Source organism: Bombus bifarius, unplaced genomic scaffold, assembly GCF_011952205.1.
Source record: "Bombus bifarius isolate JDL3187 unplaced genomic scaffold, Bbif_JDL3187 scf7180000009125, whole genome shotgun sequence".
Lineage (NCBI taxonomy): Eukaryota > Metazoa > Arthropoda > Insecta > Hymenoptera > Apidae > Bombus > Bombus bifarius.
The window spans coordinates 3830693-3853944 of NW_022884914.1; the positions used below are offsets into that span (position 1 = coordinate 3830693).

The 23252-nt window shown below is 33.7% G+C and overlaps 1 protein-coding gene across 1 annotated transcript; it reads left to right on the forward strand.

Annotated features, from left to right (window-relative positions):
- Window positions 1–574: 574 nt before the first annotated feature.
- Window positions 575–23173, forward strand: LOC117213834 (proton channel OtopLc-like). The gene is made up of 8 exons (XM_033459529.1): window positions 575–1683; window positions 15508–15733; window positions 16027–16141; window positions 19566–19791; window positions 20412–20569; window positions 21531–21747; window positions 21882–22044; window positions 22165–23173. The coding sequence occupies exons 1-8, from the start codon at window positions 600–602 to the stop codon at window positions 22997–22999; spliced, it is 3024 nt and encodes a 1007-aa protein (XP_033315420.1). The 5' UTR covers window positions 575–599; the 3' UTR covers window positions 23000–23173.
- Window positions 23174–23252: the final 79 nt, after the last annotated feature.

A 23252-nucleotide genomic window follows, 5' to 3' on the forward strand; every position in this document is an offset into this window, starting at 1 on the left:
TTTGAAAGATTGTATTTTCAGTAGTCCACGAAGGTATTCGAACACTTATAAAAACCTTTTATGAATATGTTATATGTATTATACGAAACATTTTGAAATTTCACTAACACTGTAATGAGATTCGATTATTATAACTATATTGGAAACAGATCTGAAATTGTACATAGGAATTACAAGACATTTAGTGTAAGCATATATGTATTTCTTAGAGATCAGGAAAGGATTTAAACAATGAGTTATTGGTACTAAATTTTACCAATATCGGTAAAGTATCTCATTACAATAATATATACAATTTATATATAAAAGATTTCTGTAAGTGTTCGAATATTATTGTAAGCTACTGTGTATTGATCTAAAAATTGCAATTACTCGTAGATCAATCATTCAAGCTTTAAATCAGAAGCACTTTGTATGTCAATAAGTTCATGCCAAATTCACGTTAATCGTGGGTGTCCTGTAAATGCTGACACGTTCAGGTCGCACCCAAAGACATTTGGTCTAGAAGACCGGTGAATAGCCTTCGAATATGTTTGTCACGATTTAAGCGTGACATCCGGCGAACCTGATCACCTAGATCGTAATCGAAACACCTGACCATGGTGGCCGAACTAACTGACATTCCCGTTGCAAACGCAGAACGAAAGACACCAACAGCTGATCCGCAGCAGTTTAGGTGCTCGACTAAACCAAAGAACAGACCGAAGTGGATTCAGACTGCTACTCGCGAGCCTATATACAGTGTTCTCGACAGCAACGATTCTGCCAACAACTTACCATCTAACGTAAAAAACAAAGTGGTCGTAATAAGCGCCGTGAAAAGTGAAAAACCAAGAAAAAGCGGTTACGAAGTATCTCGAGTGGAGCAAAGGGGGCTTCCATACGTTTGGCTACCGACAGACAGTAAATTAACGTTTCAAGACTCGACGATACTCGAAGAAGATGAGGATCCTCTGTATAGCGTGGTGAAAAAACCAAAAAAAGTTCAGTTAAACGAAACGTGTTGTTTCGAAAGGAAACTGCAGCCGATCAAAGAACAATCGTCGGAGGAAAGGCAAGCACAGCTGGAGGTTTGTTCACGGCAAGAGGAACTTCGCCGCTGGTTACAGGTCGCGTCTCGACAGCTACCGGAACCGCGACGTCTCTTCAGTCTCGGTGAAATGTACACGAACCACTTGGGAGAGTTTGATCAGCTGCATGCGGATTGGAAGAGGACCGTGGCGGTGCCCAGAGGAATCGTCGGTTTGGTAGGACCTTACCGTGTTTACCAGAATCCGAATGAGAGAAGAGAGTACATGCTTCAGGAGGAGGAGCTGGTCGAGGAGGTGGTGGATTCTGTGAGTGAAATCGCGGCTCGCGAGAACAACGGGACCACTGAACACCATCAAAGAGCTAAATGGCGGATAAGAGAGGACGACGAGGAGACCCTGGTGCCTGATATTCGGAACATAGCTGGTCTCGAGGGATTTGCTACAGAGGCGGACAACAAGGATTTATCGGAATGGAAGAAAGTTGACGATCAAACTACTATTGATTATAGTAAGAACGACGAGGCGTTGATATCGAAGGAGGAGGATTTTAAGGGAAATATCGGTGGAATCGTTTCTGGCAAAGAGGAACGAGCAGTGGATGTGCCTGAAGAAGCTTCAACAGTTTCCACGTCTTCGGCAATGGATAAAAAGGGTGAGAGACCGATTCTTCATGTTCTGTTCTGCTAATACAGCCGTTTATTCGATGATACTCTCGGTCTAGTAGAGGGAAATCGGTGGTAATCTCTTCTCAGTCGGTGATCTCTTCGATCTCCGGCGATCCGGTTGAGTGAAAGATGCAACTGCGGTGAGATCATCCGACACGATGGTTGTTCAAGTACAACGGTATAACACTTTGCGCGCGACATAGTTTCGTTTGTCAAGACGCGATGAATTTGTATGCAAGCTGTTCGTTAGTCGTTGTACACTGTACGGTATCGGGTCGGCGACCAAAAGAAATAGCTAGCGGTAGATCCGACGTGAATCGTGCGTATACGCGTCTCGTCCACTTGATACGTGCGAAGTTTTCTTTATTAGCAATGCATTCATTAACCAATATTCTGTTTGTCGGACTGTTTTCGATACTAATATCTAATTCGATCGATGGTTAACGGTTATTGGAACTAGCTGGCAAGGTGTTCGATGAAATCTAGGCTGGAAGTGTGAATAGCATTTAATTCTCCAATTGATTAATTTTCTATAGATCGAATGGAATAACCTACTTTCCTTTTTAAAGAGCTGCAGTTGTTTTCCGCGATAGGTGAATTTCATTTGTGGAAATTTTTTATTTATTCTGCAGCAACAGTGTTATGAATCTGGGTGTTGAAACTAATCAAAATAAATTTAATAAAATATTATTTTGTATGTGGATCAGTATAAGGAATTTATCGTATATGAATTGATATAATTTGTGTTTATTTCGATCGATATCTTTCTTTACTGCTATTTTCCTTCAGAAAATAAAATTATAATTAAATCGATTATGAAGCTATAAACACTGATGACACTTCTAAAAATCGAAATAGACGATTAAATTGAAATTCGTAAAATCTTAGCTTTACAATTCTGTGACTTTGAATTTACCAAATATAATAAAATTGCTGTAGCGTGGATGAACTATGATCTACAGAAGAGTTTCCATTTTAGTCAATCAACTATCTTCGCTGCTAAAGAGTACCGTTTGTACCATGAAACATATTATAACGTTGTTAACTGATGGATAATTAACGTGTACAATACACCTGCATTATGGCATGTCGGCGATGACTCACGGTACATGCCGGTCTTCAACTTTTCAGTGGCTGCAAAAACTCTTCAAATTAGCCTGCCACAGAGCCTATTAACCCCATCCTGCCTGTTATGCGGTATTTTCATACCGCTGGTTAAGGATTAAAGTCGCACGTATGTCGTGTTTCAATCTTCCCCCGTGGAACACAGTAATCGAGTTTTCACCATGACGAGGATTCTATTTGAGAATACATCGAATGGCTCTCATGGATCTCATAGTTCCAGTACTTTTTATCGCTGTCTGCGGTAATGAATAGACGGTTTCAACTTTCGCTGTTTTTGCACCTTATCTGTCTTATTTTCCTCCCCTTTATGGCGTAGACGTGTATGATAAGTATCATGGATCTTTGATCATGGCGTTTAGTGAATTTTTATACGTAGAAATTAATGATGAAATTGAGTTATGTAATGGGTAGCGTAAATATAAATGACAGCTACATTCAAAGGATGAAAGGATTGATAAAAGAAAATGTTATAACGAAAGAGAACTATCGAAATAAATTTCGGTTGTTTTCTTCCAGTACCAACTTTCTTTATTGTGATCCACAGATGATAGTTTTCCGAGATAAGACAACAGACATCGTTTTAACGAGAAAATAAGTTAATTTAGTATCTTTTAACATAAATATATTAAATTATCAGGTAATATTTTCTCCCAACTTCTCCAGCCATGCGATGTCGTATTGACTTTCTTTTATTTATATTCGAGGGAGAATAACAGTGATACGCGTAGAACGAATGATTTTAGAAAATCTCGTGCGTTTCTCGATTCATTCAAAGTTAACGCTCAATGAGAGATTAATCTTTTTTTCTAATTAATACTGATTACAGTAATAGAACATGTAACATAAACTATAATTCACTCAAAGTTGAAATAATAAGGTCTCCTCGGTGAGAAAAAGATCAGAAAAATATTTAATGAATAATAAAGAAATAATTAAATATAATAATCTTTCTAAAATTCTGAAAAGGAAGAATTAATAGAAATTTGTAATTTACAAAATCTAAATTCAAGGATTTGTGAATTGTGGCTGGTGAATAATCTCGCATGACGAACGAATGTCGTCGGTCGTTAATGGCGCAAAGTTGAACGATCTTCGCGCGTTTCGTTTCATGGAAAAGAAAGTGGAGAGCAACGTGTCCTTTGTACGAAACGCGTGATCCAAAGAAGCATTTTGTCTTCGATGACCCTTTACTTTCTCGTTCCACTTCGTTTCCACAGTGGTATGTATCAGCGAGATCATTAATCACGAAACTTACATCGATTTATCCAACATGTGGCGCCGTGATTATTGGCCTTCTGACAGCTTTGTCGCTGTTACACATTACCACGTTACCGTTGTTAGACGACGCATCTCGAGGGATTTGTATCTTTATTTTGCCATCTACTGTAACCGGCTTCCTCAGTACAGTTATCCACTTTTGCTCGCGCATCATAGTCCCCTATTGCTTTCGAGTGCCAGAACAGTATAATTGCATTTGCACACGAGAGTCTGTAGACTTTACAGAAATATTTTCTTACGGATGAAAAACATTTTTTAGAGAAGTTTATGGGAAAGAATGGTGATAAATCCTTCACTCCAGCCGTCTGTATTGTGCTGTTAGTGATATTTCGTTTTCCTGTTAGTCGAAGTATGAGAATTTTAATTCTTGTACCGTTTTCCTTGATGTTTCATGTGGGCACTGTTGAACGGTTGTAATTCTTTTGCTGAAAATAAATTTTTTAGTTGAGTGAGTTCGGTATTATCTATGTTGTTGTTGTCTGAAATTTTTTGTACTTGATACTTAGTTTCTCATGAGAATATCATTATTATACGATTAATTCGTTTGATAAAAATATTTCTTAGATGTTGTGATTTTTAGCATTGCTGAAGTCAAATTTAATGTCGAAATCTATGAAATTAGAATCGTGGAAATCTCGTTTAGATTATAAGCGAGTATGGATATTAATGAATTATTCAGTGCATAATTTTTCGTTGCATGTTGGTTACGAGATAATAAAAGAAAATTCCGAATATAAATCAGCTCATGTTCATGCATTGTTGCAATTTGCTCATTATTCAATTAAATTCTTTTATTTTTTCTGGGAATAAAACTGTTGATAGCTCCATTTCAATAGAAGATATTGTTTAGAAGTACGAGATTATATCCCGTTTTAATGAATTCATTTTTATTTCAACCTTCGTTAAACATCTTTAAGCTTCTTTAAATTTTCTCGTACTCTAAACTTTTCAACAGAAGGAGAAGAAAATTTTATTTTAGGTATTACGTCTATTAAATTTGTCGAGTTTAAGCTAATAAATATGGTAGGCATCATTATTTACCGTTTAACGATGTTCAAGATTTTTCTGTTAACGTCGTTAACGTGCCTTTTAATCTAATACCACATACCGTTTTCGTTTGCGTTAAATGTCACATAGCCTTCGCGATGAATACAGATAAAGTTTTGTGAACAAGTTATTAAGGAAGTAGAAAAATTAATTGTGTGCATTAAGTGTTATACAAGTAACATATGTGTTTTCTAACCGTTAATTGTCGTTTAGGACGTAATTAAGCGGTTGACATTTGACACTCCACGCGCTGTGAATGCCGTCCAAATTCCCTCTGAACTTTCTCTAATGTCCTCATAAGTACATATATTCTATATGTCGCATAATTTTTGTCATGTGCCCATTTCTAATCCTTTCAGCTGCCACAGATCTTATTCATTAGTACATGTAATTGGATGTCTTCAGACCGATATAATGTTATAGATACTTCAAACTTTAATTCAATAAATTACGATACTTCTAACTGCAGTATTTTGATATTTGAATAACTCCAATAATTCCAATAAGATTAGTTGGAGTCATTCATTCGAGTATAAGAAACTCTTAATACATTATATCAATAATTCGAGAAAAGTCACGTTTTTCGCTTTTTAATTCACATTCAGCAACTTTCCAAATTTAATATTCGATCCAACAATTTTCGAAATCCAACGATTTTGAAATATAAAATTACCATAATATTTAGCAGGAATACGTTCGTTCAAGCAAAGTTCACGATCAAGAGAATGCGTTGCAGAAGCACGCACAAAGGATGCGTACATCGTGAAAGCAAAGAGTAAAACGAGGTGAAAGGTATCCGTGGAAAATGTCCTTTTCCATGGAGTAGCGCAATTTTTCGCTTCGAAATCGCATTGAAACGCTCGTTTCCTGATCAACGACAAATTGTCCTTTATGCACACGATCGATGCAAGTCGCGTGAAAGCAGATTCGTTGCATCGTGAAGAGCGGTCAAATCGATTTAACGTGTGTGTCGTTGCCTCGTTCATTCAAACTTTCATGAATTTTTATCCTGCGAACGGATGCACGACGACGTGGCGAACGATCGTTTTCCAAAGAAACCAGTTGAGCGCTGAAAATGAATTTCGAACATAATTTCACGTGTCACACGTCGGAACTGGTTCTTTCCCTCTTTATCGAGGCTATTATATCTTCACGATTATTTATCACGCTTTGGTATCGAATTTTAACGCTAGAAATATCAGAATTTCTTTTTTTTATATCCTTTTTAAGTATTGCTTCTCTCCTGTCTAAAAATCAATTGCTGTATAAAACAGAAAGGAACATTCATATTTTTGTTCAAAGTGAAATTTTGACGTTTATTTACCAGAATTTTTTTCATGTTTATCTTAAGAGTAGAAGAGAACCGTCTTATATTTCGAAAATTTGTTAAAGACAGTACGTTATTATTTTATATAAAACATAAAAAAAACGTATTTCTTTCAAGTGTCAAAATTTTGTGAAATATAACAACTTTTATCGATTCGATGACGAGTCGAAAGAAATGGAATGATCTTCCTAGTGTTACTTGTAGTGTTAACAACTATTCACGTACTTTTGCATCTTCCCACATTTTTTTCGTTTCTTTTCCATTTTTGTTTCTCTCTTGACAAGCAATGCATCTTAATTAGAGGAATATCAAATTGGGTAGTAGTCGTCGTTTTTTTGATGATCACGGAGCCGTTCAGTTCTATGCGCCGTAAAACGAGACGATTAGTCTCGCATGGCTGAAGTATAAAAAGAGGAAAAGTAGGAGCGTTATCATCGGCATCCTTTCAGGGAACACGTAATCCGCGAAGATACAATCAGCTGAGGAGATTGGAACGATATTTTATGAGGCTGGTGTATACTGTGGAAAATTCTCTTTCATAGTTTCCTGACACCTTCGAAGATATATGTCATATACCAAAGGAGAAATTCAGATACTTCAGATTTTATTCTGATTCTTCATGGTAAATCGATGTTAGGGATTTATATTGAAAATTATCGTTTAATATTTGGCAATATGGCACTTATAGTTGGCAGGTATAACAGTAATTTATCTGGCATAAAAATTTTGGATTTATAAAATGCAAATTCTTAGAGGTAGTATTCTTGTTTACTTCCATAAACATATAAGTTTATTTCTATTCGAAGTCGATTCACAAAGTCACTTTTTATGCGAGATGAATCGAGAAAAGAGAAATTTTAGATACTATCGGTAGTTCGGTTTGAACTTTCAAGTGACCAAGTGAAAGGTACAGAAAACAGGTTCTTTATTTTTCACGAAGGTATTTGCGATGAGTGACTCATTGTCATGAAGTAAAAGTGCGTTTTAAATTGATGGAAAGTCAACCTAGACGTTTTGTTAAGTTCATCTTCATCGACGTAAATAACCTTTTTTACTTTAATGACGACTTTACATTCTTAGTCTACAATATATAATATAACAGTGAACAGACTAAAACTTTCATTGAATGAACACGTGTTTTGTCATACTTTTCAGTTAAATACTCTTTTAATGAATTAAATTATAGACTTTTCAACTTCAATTTAGACGTTTGCCAAAACGCTCACTTTTTGATTGTACGAATCTGTTCATTCAGCTTTCTCTGATCAAGGTCAAAGAATACATTGAAGATCAGCTACACCTTACTACCGCTGTAAATATTATCATTTAGTCTTTACAAAATCCAAACATCATTTTACACTTTCTAAAGACTATTAAAGACTATTAAAGATCCGCTCTTCCACGCCTTAACGCAATAATGCTTGAAACTGAATAAATGAATCTTTTATTTGCGATCGATCGTTCGATTTTTACAAATTGCTCTATTATTAAAGTTACTTACATATATATATATATATATATATATATATATATATATATATATAAAAGTAATATATTAGTATTATAGTAGTAGTATATAATATAGTAATTTTATATATATAAAATTCCATCCTATCAATTTCCTACATCTATCATACTCATACCTCTAATGAGATCTGTTAAGCATGCATTAGCCAAGTTAAGAAATCGAGATATGTATGTACATAGAGGCGGATGACCTCGAGTCACGAATGGAACCGATAATTCATACAACAGGTGGCTGCGGCGAATACTTTCGACTCTTAGCGTTCTTGTGTCATGAACTGTGCATTATGGTGTAATAAGTCAAGATTTCACGTGAGCCACGCCGTAAGAGGCGAACGATTAATCGAATCATAACAGGATCGCATGCTCGTGATCGTATTAATCTCTAGAAGTCGCCTTCGGTTCACTCGTGCGCGTTGGCGTGTCAAAACCACCGAATGTCCTGCAACACGATCTTTTAAGGCGCATCTTGATCGTCATGACATTAAACAAGTTTCGATCCGCTTGGTTGGCCATCATACGTGCTGGACGGCATTTCTGTAAATTACAGAGGACTCGCGAAACGCGATCTTTTAATTGAGTGTTCGATGCGTGGGATATTAAGAGGGAATTCCTTCATAAACACGGAAGTGAATGCAAATTATTGCAATCGTTAGAAAAGGATGTCAGAAGAGGAAAATTTTGTGTATTAGAAGTGATATCTTTAGAAAGTTGTGGATTAACATGAAAAATTGATTCCGGATGATTACGCAAATTCATACTTTTATAAATGTATAATTAATTAAGAAATGAAATCTAGGTGATCTAATGAATATGTTATTTTTTTGGTTTTATATATTTTTGCACGTTATATGCATTTTGTGCATTTTTAAATAAATGCATAAACACCCGTAGCCCTTACACAATGATATTGCAAGTTAATTATATCGAGCATCTTTTCAGACCTTACAATCTTTGAATCAAACAGATCTTTATAATCTTTGTTATTATCTCATTAATAAACATCATAAAACATTTCTTTATCGCATATGTGCCGTAGTATTGTTCCAAAATACTCAATCAGAAAGATCATCCTTCTTTTTATCAAAACAAGGATAGATAAGTTAATAGCACAAGAACTGAATCTTTCTTTATGAATGCTAAATTAATCGCAGAAAAATCCATCTGACTGAAGATTTTTACTCTTGAAGTTTCCGATCCTTCTTGACATCTCGTATAATAATATCAGAATTATTAATTATACAAGAAACCCTACGAAAAGGGATAATAAATAAATAAATAGAGAAATAAGGGAATAACGAATAATAATATCGTGTTATTCGCCGAAACAAAGAAATAATATGATCCGATTGTGAATTCAATTTTGTGAAGATGCATCTAGGTCAGGTCGTTATCCAATTCCACGGGAAATTTCAAATATCCTACGGTATCCGCCACCATCATTGCGAAAATATCAAAGTAACAGAAGCTAAGCGGCATACGTTGATCGTATAGTCTTGTCGAAGTGTTGAAAACGAGGCTACGAGAAACGGCATCATCATCCTGGCGGTCATCTTCATTATCATCATAGTTCTCATCATCATCTTGGTTACCACCACCGTGTTGTGTCCCAGACCAGTCGATATGTTCCTGGCATGTTTCTGGGTTACAAGCCATTCCGTTTGGTGGTAGTCTCTGGAGCACATCTCTCTTGTTCAGTTGCATATCGTGGTGCACGCTGCCTGTCTTCTGCTATAGGAACGCACGTCAACGTTTATCATGGACGATGATTCAAGCGTGCCTGTGATGACGATTGTTTTCTTTTAAGAAAGCCCCGCGAGGTAAATTTTTGTATGTTAATTAACGTCGCGAACAGTTGGTGTAAGTAACGGGTTCTTTGTTTTTTATATAGATTTCTCTTGGACTCGTGCATATGGTGAATTATAATAATAAATGTCGAATTGATAGTTTATTGTTATTAGTTGATGACGTAGTATGCCATATGTTGATGATGTGATTGTGAGTTTATGCTTAATGGTCTTTCTTCATTTTTGTCGTTTTTGTTTTTCTGAAACATTCATATTAACAATAGCGAATGAATTGTTGATTGAGATTTATTTGTTAAATGTGTTATTCATAGTAATTGGATGATTTAATATCTTTGCTCTGTTTAAGCGTATATGTATTTTAGTACATGTAGTTTATGTGTTTTTAACAGTATACTTATTGAATTATTTATTGTTTTATTTAAAACTTTTTTATAATATCAATCGTATTGAAATGAAAATGATTTGAATGAATCGTTAGTCATTTTCTGTAAAAGCTGTCAAAAATGCTAATAACAGGCGCCAATTCATTTCATGATTTATGACATAGAAATAAAACTTCGGAGAATCTATTTTTTTGCAAGCATGGTGTCAGAAAGAAAATGAATTTCTCGAATCCTTCTGCCAGCTGACAGACGAGTTTCTACCTTTTTTGCAACTCTCCGACAGCGTAATGACAGACCGTGTTTCAAGATAAACCGTAAGGTCTCAAATTTACGCGGTATCGACCTAATTTTTCTACCCAGCTGGGTCACAAAATTTCACATTTCACTTCATAATACCGACGATTCCTTCCAAGCCATATAAACGGATCAAAAGCGATAAAACACATTATATAATATATTCTATATTTAACTATAAATTCTTACTTTATTTACTATAATTATTCTACTAATAATTCTTAGTATTTTAACATATATTTTTAGGTATTGATTAATTATTTTATACTCAGTTTGAAAAAGATACTCATATCTGCTTATTCTCGCTCAACAATTAACTTAATCCCTACAGAATATTAAAGTCTGATATATTTCAACATAAACATTATTTTTTCTATAATGCTAACTTTTCTTTCTTTTTTTTCTCTAAAGAAACAGTTTCTGTTCATATTTTTTATACCTCACCATTTTGATGTAAATATTCTTTTTAAAGAAATTTAATTTCATTCAACATTCTGTGGGATTTACTTCCCGCAAATTTATTGTGCCATAACGTTTAAGATCTATGACTATCTATATCTATATCTTAGAATTTTTTTAATTGCAAGTTATATATAACAGGTTGTGTGAAAACATACGGGCGTATTTTATGATAAATAATTTTCACCGAGCTCTGTTACCCATTTGATTAAATAGGCCAATGATTTCATACCAACTTTTCTTAGTATTTCCATCGAATCTAATTCACCGTTGAAGTTATATCCGCGTATTTTGATGATTGATTCTATATATATATTTTACGACTTAGAATCGCGCTAATCCAATGATACGCTTTTTCGAATATCTTAACATATTTTGTAAGTTTCTTCATTTATACATTACTGTACATATTATGTAGCAATAAATCAAGCACACCAAGTATTATTTTTCCATAATTCAAAGGTATCAATTACCTATAATGAATTATTATTTATCTATAAATTAAGGAGAGCAAGTTTTTTCATAATTCAATAGCATCAACAATTTACGATAAAAAATGTCACATCTTTTTCGTTTGAATAAAAGTTACGTTCATAATATAGTACAATTTTTATCTTTAATTTTAAACTTCAAATGATCTTGCGTGTTTCTTTTCAATTCGTATTATTCTTCTTGGCCCATTCATCATCGTGTCACTGCTATCAAGTTCCCACTGCGCCTCATTTTCTTTAATCCTGAATGGAATATTATAGTAGGGTACTGCATTTTCTACCAATTTTTATTTCAGTTATCTTTAAGAGATTGCAACCTTTTGTTATTTATTCTATTTGGTAATTCTTTAATGCATTAACAAATATAGCTAAGACATTGTAGTTTTGTGTACATTCTTAATTCAACTTTTAGTAACTCAAACATTCAATATTTTTTATCTATTACTAATAAGAATAAATAGTAATCTTGATTTAGAGAAAATAGTAGGTATACATAGGAAAGTTTAGTGCGAAAACATCAGTATACCAATAGATTAATGGGATCAAGACTATCCAGTCGCAGATCTGAATCTGTTTCAAGTGATTATATTACAGGCTATATTGGCAAAGTTATATTTCTCAATCATTTAAACATATACTCTATTTTTATTTATTCCCATAACCAGTGTATATGGTACCGCAAAATAATATTAACGGTACTATGGATATGTGAATACAGAGTTACTGTTGATGATCTCTGTAAAATAATTGTCGAATGTTGACTCTTCACCTTCAAGTTCTGACGTTGCATAATCAGGTATTCATCTCTGTAGAAGTCTACCAATAGTACTATTGATTTTGTACGAAGACCGCCTACAGCTTGAAACTGAAGTAATAATAATTTATATCACGAAGTAACGGAATATTCTTCGGCGAATATGCTTATCGAACATTTTGAAACGAGCGGTATTCATGACTGTCCATTTATTACAGATCATTATGAACAATCCTTACAACCACCGACGATCGTTCTTCACTTTACCGATTTCAATCTCTGTCGGGGAACAATAAGAATCCAGATGATCTATCTGGAATATCGTTTGAATATCGTTTGACGTTAGGTTAATATGAATGGAGGTGAGATTAGTATTTCAACTATGTATTTCTATGATCGTAATGAAGTGACGTTCTCTTGTACTCGAGCAGGTTTATGTGTATAGAGAAAGACGATCAGTTTTTCTTGGAATTAATTGTGTCAAAAAAGTCGATTACTTGATAGTGAAGATAAATTAAAAATTCTGTAAGGGATCGAGTGGACGACTCTCACTTAATCTGCTATTCATCGGGAAACCAATGAAGATATACTTACATCACTTCTGCATAAACTAGAATTAAGTTTACGCTTTCGAGATGTGGTGTTAAACGAAGTACGCGAAAAACTGGCTTACATCACTTTTACCTTAAACAACTCAATTATACGGTAGCGCGGGCCCAGTTAATTGCCAGTGACTTAACAAATCTCGAGAACGTCTATATATGTACATCGACATCAGAGTAAGAATAAGAAATGTAAAGGAAAACAATTATTTGCATTGTGGTTGCATCAATTAACGAATTTACGATGCGGCTTTCAAAGAAATGAATTCCTTTAATTTATCAACGCTTCATGGTCACTTGCGTTTCAATTGTGAAATAGTGCTTTGATTTTTAATTCCAACTATTATGACACATTCTATTAGATTATTTTAGTGGTGATGATGTTTGAGAAAAATTCACGGCTAATATATTTTTATGGATTTAGCTTCTTATATCGTCTGTTGGACAATTTAATGAATTCTGCGATTTTAGGAATATTTAATGGTAAATTTTTACTATGTAGTGCTTACTTATATTCATCTATGTAGATTTATGATCACTTTTTAGAAAAAACTTGCCGTGTTTGTAAGCTTCTAAGATAAAAACAATCTTCTTTCATCTGAGCTAAATATACATATAATGAAACTTGATATTAATTGTCAGAGATGCTACAAATTTTTCAACCTAATATCATGAGGTATAATGTTATAACATACTATTGATTTGTCATAATTACATTCCTAATCCTCGATATATCTTTGGATTTCGATTTATCATCAATATCATTTAATTTCCAATATTATCTGTTATGACGAATATCATTATACTTTTGGCCTGTTATAATTGTTTCTAACTTTCAATACATTAGTAATTTTTTATTTACCTTGTTCGTTAAAGTGATCGAGTTTTCTAACTCTCAGATCCGTTTCGTCGCGTTTAGAACGTTTTTAAATCAGTCGAGTCGAAATTACCGAAGGAACAGTTGGATGTACGAATTCCTCTAGCGAAAGTTGCTCGTATTACTCTACTGACCCAAAAGGCCACGGAGAGTAGACTCAGTTAACGAGCCTCCAAATGGAATTTGGGCAACAGTTTCGAAAATCCACTTTATCTTAAATATGTGTATCATGATGATAATTTCTTGCTACTGTGTTATACATACAACTGTTAAAGCTAATGAAATTTTAAAAAGAGATAGCTCTTTATGTAAATTAAGCTCAAGAGTCCTTTTTAAGCATTGTAAAAGTAAATTTATTTCGGTTTCAGGATAAATTTTGAAATGATGAGTAAATAGGGCAAAGTAGTAAGCGATAAGTTAAAGAAGAGCAGAATGAAATCACGAATTTTCAAGCAAATTAAATAGTTGAATATTTGGTTAAATACCTGAGTTTAGATGTAACAAATAACATTTTAATGATTTTTCTTCTAAATACGCAAGTTTTACTATTTGCTTTACTATTTTAATATTCATTAACTGATATTAATATTAATTAATTGATACTGTTATCTTCATTTTTTGAATAATCTATAAGTTTAAGAATTTAAAGATTTAACGATAATGAACTTTAATAAAAAAACTCTAATAAGCTTAATGTTAATAACAATATAATGCTAACCTTGACTGTCGAAGCTAAGTGGTTATGACAATCTAAATTCTGTAATAAAGACGAAAAAAACAGATATAAAAAACTTCAGAAAAAGATTACTCAACAGAAAATCACCAGGTAAAATTTGGCAGCCATTCAGCTTATTATCAGAATCTTTATACGTATTATATAAAATTTTAATTTATGCAAGCATCTGTATGCATATTATGGTTCATTGATCTACAATTTCATCAGTCTTCTTAATTAGTAAAGTTGTATAATGAAGAAAGTGAAAAGGCCATGTTCCAGTCTGTTTATGTGACTTGAAAAAGATTTGAGATCAACAACTCTTCGAATCTGTAGTAATTTGATGGTATGTAGCCTAATCTGATGCATTTTTCATGCTTCCCAAGTTTCGTGGCCATTCTTCTTTCAGTTTCTCTTATTTACACTTTCCCACCTGGATATATGTTACTGTCTTATATATACATTATTTATATGTCTTATACATATATACGTCTTATATATATATTATTGTACAAACTTCTGCAGTATCTAGTGCTTTGTATGCAAATAAGTACATTTTTTAGTGTTCTTCGATCCTTAGTTCCTGCGTCTCTGAACGAAAATGAACAATATGATTGTAAAGAAAGTTCTGAAAATAAATCGAATATTTCAGAAAAAACTATGAAATTATTTAAAAAATCTTATTTTAGTGTATCTACGGAAAAAACAGAAAGAAAAATAATTTTTGTTTTATGCAGATAATTGAAATACATTGAACGAATATAAATATATAACAGCATATTAAAATATAACAGACAGTTTCTTAACATCAGAATTCTCAATTACTATTGATAGTTACTTGTTAAACGATTTAAAAAGAATGCTTGAAAAATTATATACTACTATTTAAACTATTATTTATAATAATATAAAAATTAGACTAAATTATACTGTTTAACACGTCGTTTAACGCGTCGCGGAGCCAAAGTTACGTGGCCGCTCAGCGTGAAATTTTTTCTTAACGCGACAACGTAACGTTACCTGTCTCCGAGAGCACCCAAGCCATGACATGACATCACTGTGCAGTTACCCGCACTCGATACGTTAAAGATCCTTGATCATTCATTGATCTTCTTTAACAATTTCAGCCAGCAATGAACAACACGACAAGGACAGCCTGAACGAGACAGGAAGCACGACGGGTGGCACCGTGGAGGGTGCACCTGGAGGAGCCCCCAATAGGGGTGAAAGGAACACCGAGGCCGAGACAAACAATGCAGAAGTAACAAGGGCCGCTCCATCCAGGTCTCTGGTCTCCAGGATCCTTTCTAGGACACGATCTACGAGCGATCTACTGGATCATTCTGAACCCTTGTAAGACCTCTCTTCTCAAACAACTTATTGGATCTATACACATTTAATTTTCGAACGATGTAAAAAGGGAATAAGTAATGGTTGTCTTCGATTTCACCGGGTAAACACTGTAATTTTATAAATTGCGATACGTTCCGCGCATTATACGAGATAGGTAACAGTAATTTATCAGAAGGCAGAGATAAGTATTGGCTATGATGAACTCACGATGAATGGAGTTCATGTTTATGGTGAAAAATGATGAGGTGAAGATCTCGCGGTCGACGGTTCGGTTTTTATGGTGATTGTTACAGTTCTCAACTATGGATCATTCTCTCGAACGTTTACGGCCAGCTTGTCGTGGTGCTGATGATCGCTCTGTGCTTGGCCGAGGTCATGGACACTCCTGTTCCTTTGCTCAGTTTGCAGGTATGCAGAGAGATTTTTTAATTTCAAACGGATTCGTTAGATTTGAACCTTGTTCCATTTTTTGGATCACTCTCGATCTAATTGTGTTTCTTAGTGTTACAGAATTTCAAGTTTAAAGAAAGTATGAGAGAATCTCTGTTCGTATATATTGTTCCAATTTTATGCGAAGTCTTTCTTCGAATATTACAAATCTTTTCGTGAAATCTTCTGTTGAAATGTGAGCAGAATTGAAACATAAAAATTCGACTACCGGGCAATATTAAATAAGATCTGTTTATTAATCTAGACTATTCATTTATCTAAACGCATCACCATTAATGCAGATAACTTACGATCATAAAAATTGGAGAATTTAGCACTTATCCTAAACGTCAAAGAGTAACAGATGTTGAAGGCGTTCGAGCCATAAAATACGAATATTATAGCAAGGGACAAATTGCGAAGTGAATATGTGAAATAAACATACCACGTTCGGTAGTATTTTATTTAGCTACCGAGAAACATGTGCGTCATTGGGTTATCATTTTAGTGTTGCTGTCGCATCCAGAATGTAGAGTCTCTAGTTTTTACCTGAGCTCTTCCGCGTATACGTTCGTTCCCATAAGGTCGTTAGACATAAAACTTAGTGAATTTTCTTCTGTGCTTTGTGGATTTTATGATCGTTCCGTGTAAGATTTTTTGAAATTTCCAGGTTAGATAACGGTACGATAACGCTAAATATGGGATAATTCTGGTGAACTGTTCATCGCAGATCACGTTTCTTTCTTAATACGCTATAAACGCGAACGTTTATAGGTTTTATGATAGTTAAGTCAATTACTGCGTCTTTACAGCTATGAAACACATACCCATGTGATTTTTCATTTGAATCGTTAGAGGTTTAAATAATAGAATGGTTTTGCAGTTGCACATGTGTGAATTAATATTTATAGAGGAAATGGAAGAATACATAGTGACATTTCATATCGCGTTAAATCTCTATTAAAGTAACAGGGTTTCGATTTCAAATTTTGTTAAATTCCATGGTCCTAGGATATCAGGATGATTTGTGACATGGTCCTTTGATCCCATCGAAGATGGAAAGATAAATATCGAAATTTTATTTTGTATTAAATTTTTATCAAAGTAGTACGGTTGCAATTTCAAATTTTGCCAAGACCAATTTCTTCAATGGTTCTACAATATCAAAATGGTCTGTGTTATATATGCTTTCATCCGAAAATAGTTTCACAATCCCAGAATGATGATGAATGTGCCATGTACTCAGTTTGTTTTCATAACGCTGCTGAAATTAATCTGCAGAGTTGTAGACTATGGACTTGTATAATCATATACAAATATGAGGCAGATCTTACGACCTCGAGATGATCTGTGATATGACCTTTCGATTTGCTTGTTCTCACAACATGAGGGTGATTCATGGCAATATATCCTGTATTCGATGTGATTCTATGACCTTTGAGTGGTTTGCGGCTTAGTCCCACTTCCTCAGCGTAATTGCAAATAATTTCCCACGTTCTCATATTAGGCTAACGTTTGATCCCTTGATTATTTAGTACTATCAGATAGGTACATGTATATGTAACAAAATTGTCTTGCCTTTACATTTAAATTTATTTGAAAGTAAATATCTTCATATGAAAAATGTTACTATATACATACTTCTACTGATAAATCCCATACTTATAATTTATATCCTTCTTATATCCCATACTTGCAATTTGTTTTTCTGTACAAAGTAACGAGATTTATTCTTCATAATAAAATACGTAATAATAATTTTTCTTCCATAATTCTGTGATTCGTATAATTATGGATTACGTCGTGTGAAATATATTTAAAGATAGATTTAATTTTTAGTTTTAATTCGACATAGTTATAGATATACTGTAAAACAATTCAAATGAGACAGAATTTAAGAGAATTATAGCTATTGTATGTTAAATTCATTACTCTTGCAGTAATTAAAGTAAAGATGTAATAAGAATAGGAAAGTAATAATCATAGAATTAATCACTACAGCATGTCCCTGTCTTTTCCGGCCATACATTGTTAGTATATTCTATGGGTTAAGACAAGAAAAAATGTCATATAAACGTATAAAAAATACTTCTACAATTCCAATTACAACTCCATTTCAAAATGTTCACTATTCCCGTCAACACAAGATTGGCTGCGGCAACAAATAAAATTTATTGCTTTTTGAACTTTTCGTTTATTACTCTTTGAGGTCGAAGTCGTACAAGTGTTATGTCTAATTTGATCTATTCATATCTAGTATCGTAGTAACGTACGTTCGTTACTCATTTCGGATATTGATTTTTTTTTGTTACAACTCATTAACAATACCTCCATTAGCATATGTTTATATCGTATTTCTTTCTTATCTTGACTTGTAGAATATACCGATAACGTATGGCCGGAAAAGACTGGAACATCCTGCATATACTTATATACGTATATTCATATTCAAAAATCATGAATATATTGTATCTCTAGGACTATTATATGATCATGGATATAATTATATCGATATGTCGAGAACAGAAACATGAATTAGTGTCACCATTTTTGTCATTTCTGTCCATTTCAAACGGCATTCGTAATTAATTTCACCAATTGTATTATGCTCTCTTGACTAAATTATGAATCAGTTTGACTTGAAAAACTGTGTTATTACGGTAACCGTCATTTGAAGCATTGTAGTTACGATTTCCAAGCTGCTTATGACACAAACCGTATTTCAGCGCACGATGAACTCATGAAGTTATGTATTTCTTTAGCTTTACAGTCTGTGAATTACGATGAATCGAGGACCGTATTCTATCTTCCTACCTGTCTTTCGTATTCCTGGGCGTGCCTTCTTGTTCTTTTCTTTATACCATAGTTCATAACGATAATTAAGTCTTTTAGTCAAAGAAATATTGACGACGAGGATGAATCACAATGGTATTCATGAGTGGAGCATTGATATCGGTGACAATTGAAATATTTTAGAAATTAACGTGTAAAATATACTATAAAATCATAGATTTTTAAACATATAATTTTTCAAGCTTATTAATAAAAGAAAGATATAAATAGATTTCAGGGCTAATATAATTGTGTTTTAATTAAGATACAATTAATGATCTATGGTCTTTTAAATGATAACTCGTGTTGTTGTTATCTCATTTATAATTACTCTAGATTGTTAACTCTCAACTCATTAATAGAATCTACTTTCAGAGTTCTTTCATATTAATCAATTCCTGTATTATTTAAGAAAAGGGAATTCTTCAAATATCGAAAAATTCTTTTCCAAATTTATATCATTCTCTCCCCAAACTTTTCCATTTATTCGTGTAGAATGTACATTGTGTAAAAATGTATATTTTCCAAGATATCAATGTAATTTTGTTTATTTTACCACTTGAACTTGCAGGGCGTATTCCTGATGTACTTGTACGTAGGAAGCATAGCAGTGATCATCAGTATCTATATTTGGGTATTGATAGACAGCTGCGGGAGTCTCGGTACCGGTGCAACCGGTATGGACGATGCGGAACTTGGTGGCGCGTCTTTAACTAGGTTTGGATCATTGAAACGTGCTCACATCTCGCGATCTAGAACAGCACCGACGAGTTTCTACATTCGGGTTGGAGCGCTCCGTGAGTGTTTTTGGCCACTTCAATGCCCATCAACATTTTGCCTTATCGATCAACTGTTTACTACTTTAATGCAACATTTAGTACGAAACATTATATTGAAACATTAGATAGAATTTTGCATTCAGCAACTGATGGCATTCAGTTGTCATTTGGAGTAGAGAAGTCAAAGTTGTAACATTGAACTTCGATGAAATTATAAAAGTCAGTCTTCTGTGTATTTAGTTTTTAACTTTTTCGCAGATGAGTTTCTCAAATATCGAGTAATCGTATGCTAAAGGCGTATAAATACATCTTATAACTTAAAATCATTTTTATTTCCAGCTGTACGTATTGCGTCACAATTAATTATTTAAAGTAATAAAACGTTCATGCGTATTTTACTTTATTTTTCCATGTTTATAGAAATGGTCTATCGATAGATTACATATCCATAAAACTATTTATTAATAATCTAATATCTACAAAGGTATTTATTCGCTGAAAGCTTTCGATTTTAAAGGAACCATAGCAAAAGAGTTAATTCATGTCAGGAGTGTGATTCGATATTATAAGGCAATGTTGATTTTATACGAAAAAAGATTAAGGGAAGATAGCATTGAAAAATGAACACGTTTAAACAGTTTTCGGTTTGGCGACTCTCGTCTTCAACGGTTTAGAGATGGCGATGCATTCCATGATGCAAGGGGCGGAATGCTTGAGCGACGTTGTCTTTGTACATCCGGTGCTTCATGGGCTATTTACGTTTCTGCAGATGCACTTTCTCTTCGTAAACTCGCAGGTGAGCAGATCTTAATTGATGTTTGTGTAGAATCAATTGGGTCGAGGCTATCGAAAGCGAAATCTTAAGATTAATTGAGGTGATACTTCTAATTTTTCGTTTTAGTTGTTCATCCTTCTGATATGTATTACTTTCATTTTGCTGTTTGATTCGAAGGTATAAAACGTAAATGATATACCAATCTACATATATGATAATTATTGTTGATAAGCCATTTTCAATTAGATGAATTAACTTGAGATAAATATTTTCACTAGAAATAAGTTTTCCACAGTGATTTACATATTTCTTTACGTTCATTTCACGTTACTAAATTTTTTAGCATTTTCGTAGACTAAACAACTTTTAACGATGTGCATACACATCCTATATATATATGACTTAGATAACATTGTTAGAGAAAGTGTGTAAATACAATATAATATTTTGCATAAATTAAATGCTATGATGTTGTATATTTCAATGTATGGCAACTTTTACGACAAAATACATAAAATTCGTGTGGCAGTCAATCGCTCCTTTGATTTGTATCATATTTCTTTAGTGACATAAGATATTCGTTTGTATAATATTTATGAATATGTGATATTTTAATTAGCAATTTTTTAAAAGCAGAGTAACAAATGTGTCAAATGCACGTATTCGAGTAATAACTAATCAAGTAAATTATAACTCTCTAATTTAAGAACTAAGCTATGGAAAGTTCGATTATAAAAAAGGAACGCAATTTTACTAAATTTTGTATAGGTTCACTTTCTTCTTGAAAATCCAATAACGTTCTCTTTTACGATATTTGAAGATATAATTTCTAAAGATTATCAGCGATTACTAACAAGATACGTAGCTGTTCGTAATTGACTCAAATGTTTTTAATTCTTTGAACTTTTACTATCACGGTGCAAAATAAACTAGTGAAAGTAGGATTAACAAGCTGATAGAATTGACTATATTTTATTTATAGGTTCTTGTGGAGAGATTCGGTTTAGCAGCGAGGTTTGGATTTATACATCTAACTGCCACGAATATTGCTGTCTGGGTTCGTCTAGTGATTTGGGATTCTGCTCAAGAATGGACATATTTTGTTCATTTAGCTCAACGAGGTATCCACAATTCTGCTTCTCCGTTAAATCTTCGAGGATTTCCGGAGTCTTTGACAAGGCATTCTCGAGATCTGATAAGTATGTTTTACGCAATGAACATTATTTTAATGTGAAAATAAATATTATAAATGTGCATGTAAAAAATTATATCAATTTATAAAATGTACGATATAAAAATATGTTTTTTTGATTTTTTATTTAATCTTTTTCAGATCATTCTCCAATAGAAAAGCAAGTTTTCCAACCATATCAACCTATCTCGAACGAACAAATCTCCCAAGTGATTGCATTACAAGAATGTTTGAATACAAACACCCTTGGACAATTATGGACATCGAGCATGCCATTTTTATATCCATTTATTGTGCAATTTAGGTATATTTTATATCGCTGATCCATATATAATTCAAGATCATAATACCTTAAAATCTATATCTAAACAAAATCTACATCTTAAGTGATCTGAATTTTATATTCTTTCCAATTTGATTTCAGTTTAATTGCTGCTGCAGTAACTTTTGTAATGGGTCAGAACGTGGGTCGAAATCGGTTGTCACACAAGCAGAAGTTCCACGGTAGCAAAGATCTGACGAGTCATACCAAAGTCGGCTGCGATGGCTCCAGCAAAGGTTTATTCCTAGGAATACTATGTATGGTAGCTGGCATAGTAGTTATACTGATATTTCTGGTCGTAAGAGAAGACGAACATTTTCCTTCGTCGACTTTATCCTGGTTAACTTGTGGCACACTGACCAGCATTTTAATATTGAGTACCTTAATGACAGCCAGTGGACTTGTTCAAGTTCGTCAGATGTCCATAGTGTCAAGGGCACCAGCCATTTTAGATAATTTATTATCAAACGTGGCCCTTTTCGGAGTTCAATTATACTCCATTTTCACGATCGTTGTTTCTGCCTGTTCCTTGGCTCTTCTAGAGGACGAAAGCGACGAAACACAAGGAAGACACATCATGCTACTCACAGCATCGATTCTACAACTAATCCAATGTTTCGCTCAAAGTACACTGATCGCCGAAGCATCGAAGAGATCTTGCATAGCTCGTTTCCAAATAATAGCGAAACCAGCCAGGCAAGTGATCACTTTCCTGCTGTTCAGTAATTCCGTTTTGTGGGCCTTTGATACTGTGATCACACAAAATTGGATCTCGCAAGAACTGCAGCTGAGATTCTTCGGGGTTCTCGCCTGGGGCATTATATCCAGAATTGGATTGCCCCTGTTGATCTTTTATCGGTTTCATAGTTGTGTACTGCTACTGGAAGCGTGGAATAAATGCTATAGGATGCCAAGGGGAGAACATCCGCTCAACTGACGACACAGACCGCTACATCCATGTTCCTCTAGGTGTGTTGTTAATTATTATTTTAACTAATTACAAATAAATACGTTCAAAACTAAAAATTTTAGTTATATTGGATCTTGCAATATACTTATTTTTATATATAAGAAATTTTTTTATGATGCAAACCCGATGTTTGTATTTGGATATTGATTTTAATTTTGAAATATCCTATATATTTATCATAAAACTACGTAATAAGTTAAAGTATTTATATAAATGTAAC

Coding starts and splice junctions, on each gene's coding strand:
- LOC117213834 (XM_033459529.1), top strand. CDS start 600: ATGGTGGCCGAACTAACTGACATTCCCGTTGCAAACGCAGAACGAAAG. Junction 19,792..20,411: donor CATTCGGGTTGGAGCGCTCC/GTGAGTGTTTTT, acceptor ACGTTTAAACAG/TTTTCGGTTTGGCGACTCTC. Junction 21,748..21,881: donor GCATTCTCGAGATCTGATAA/GTATGTTTTACG, acceptor AATCTTTTTCAG/ATCATTCTCCAATAGAAAAG.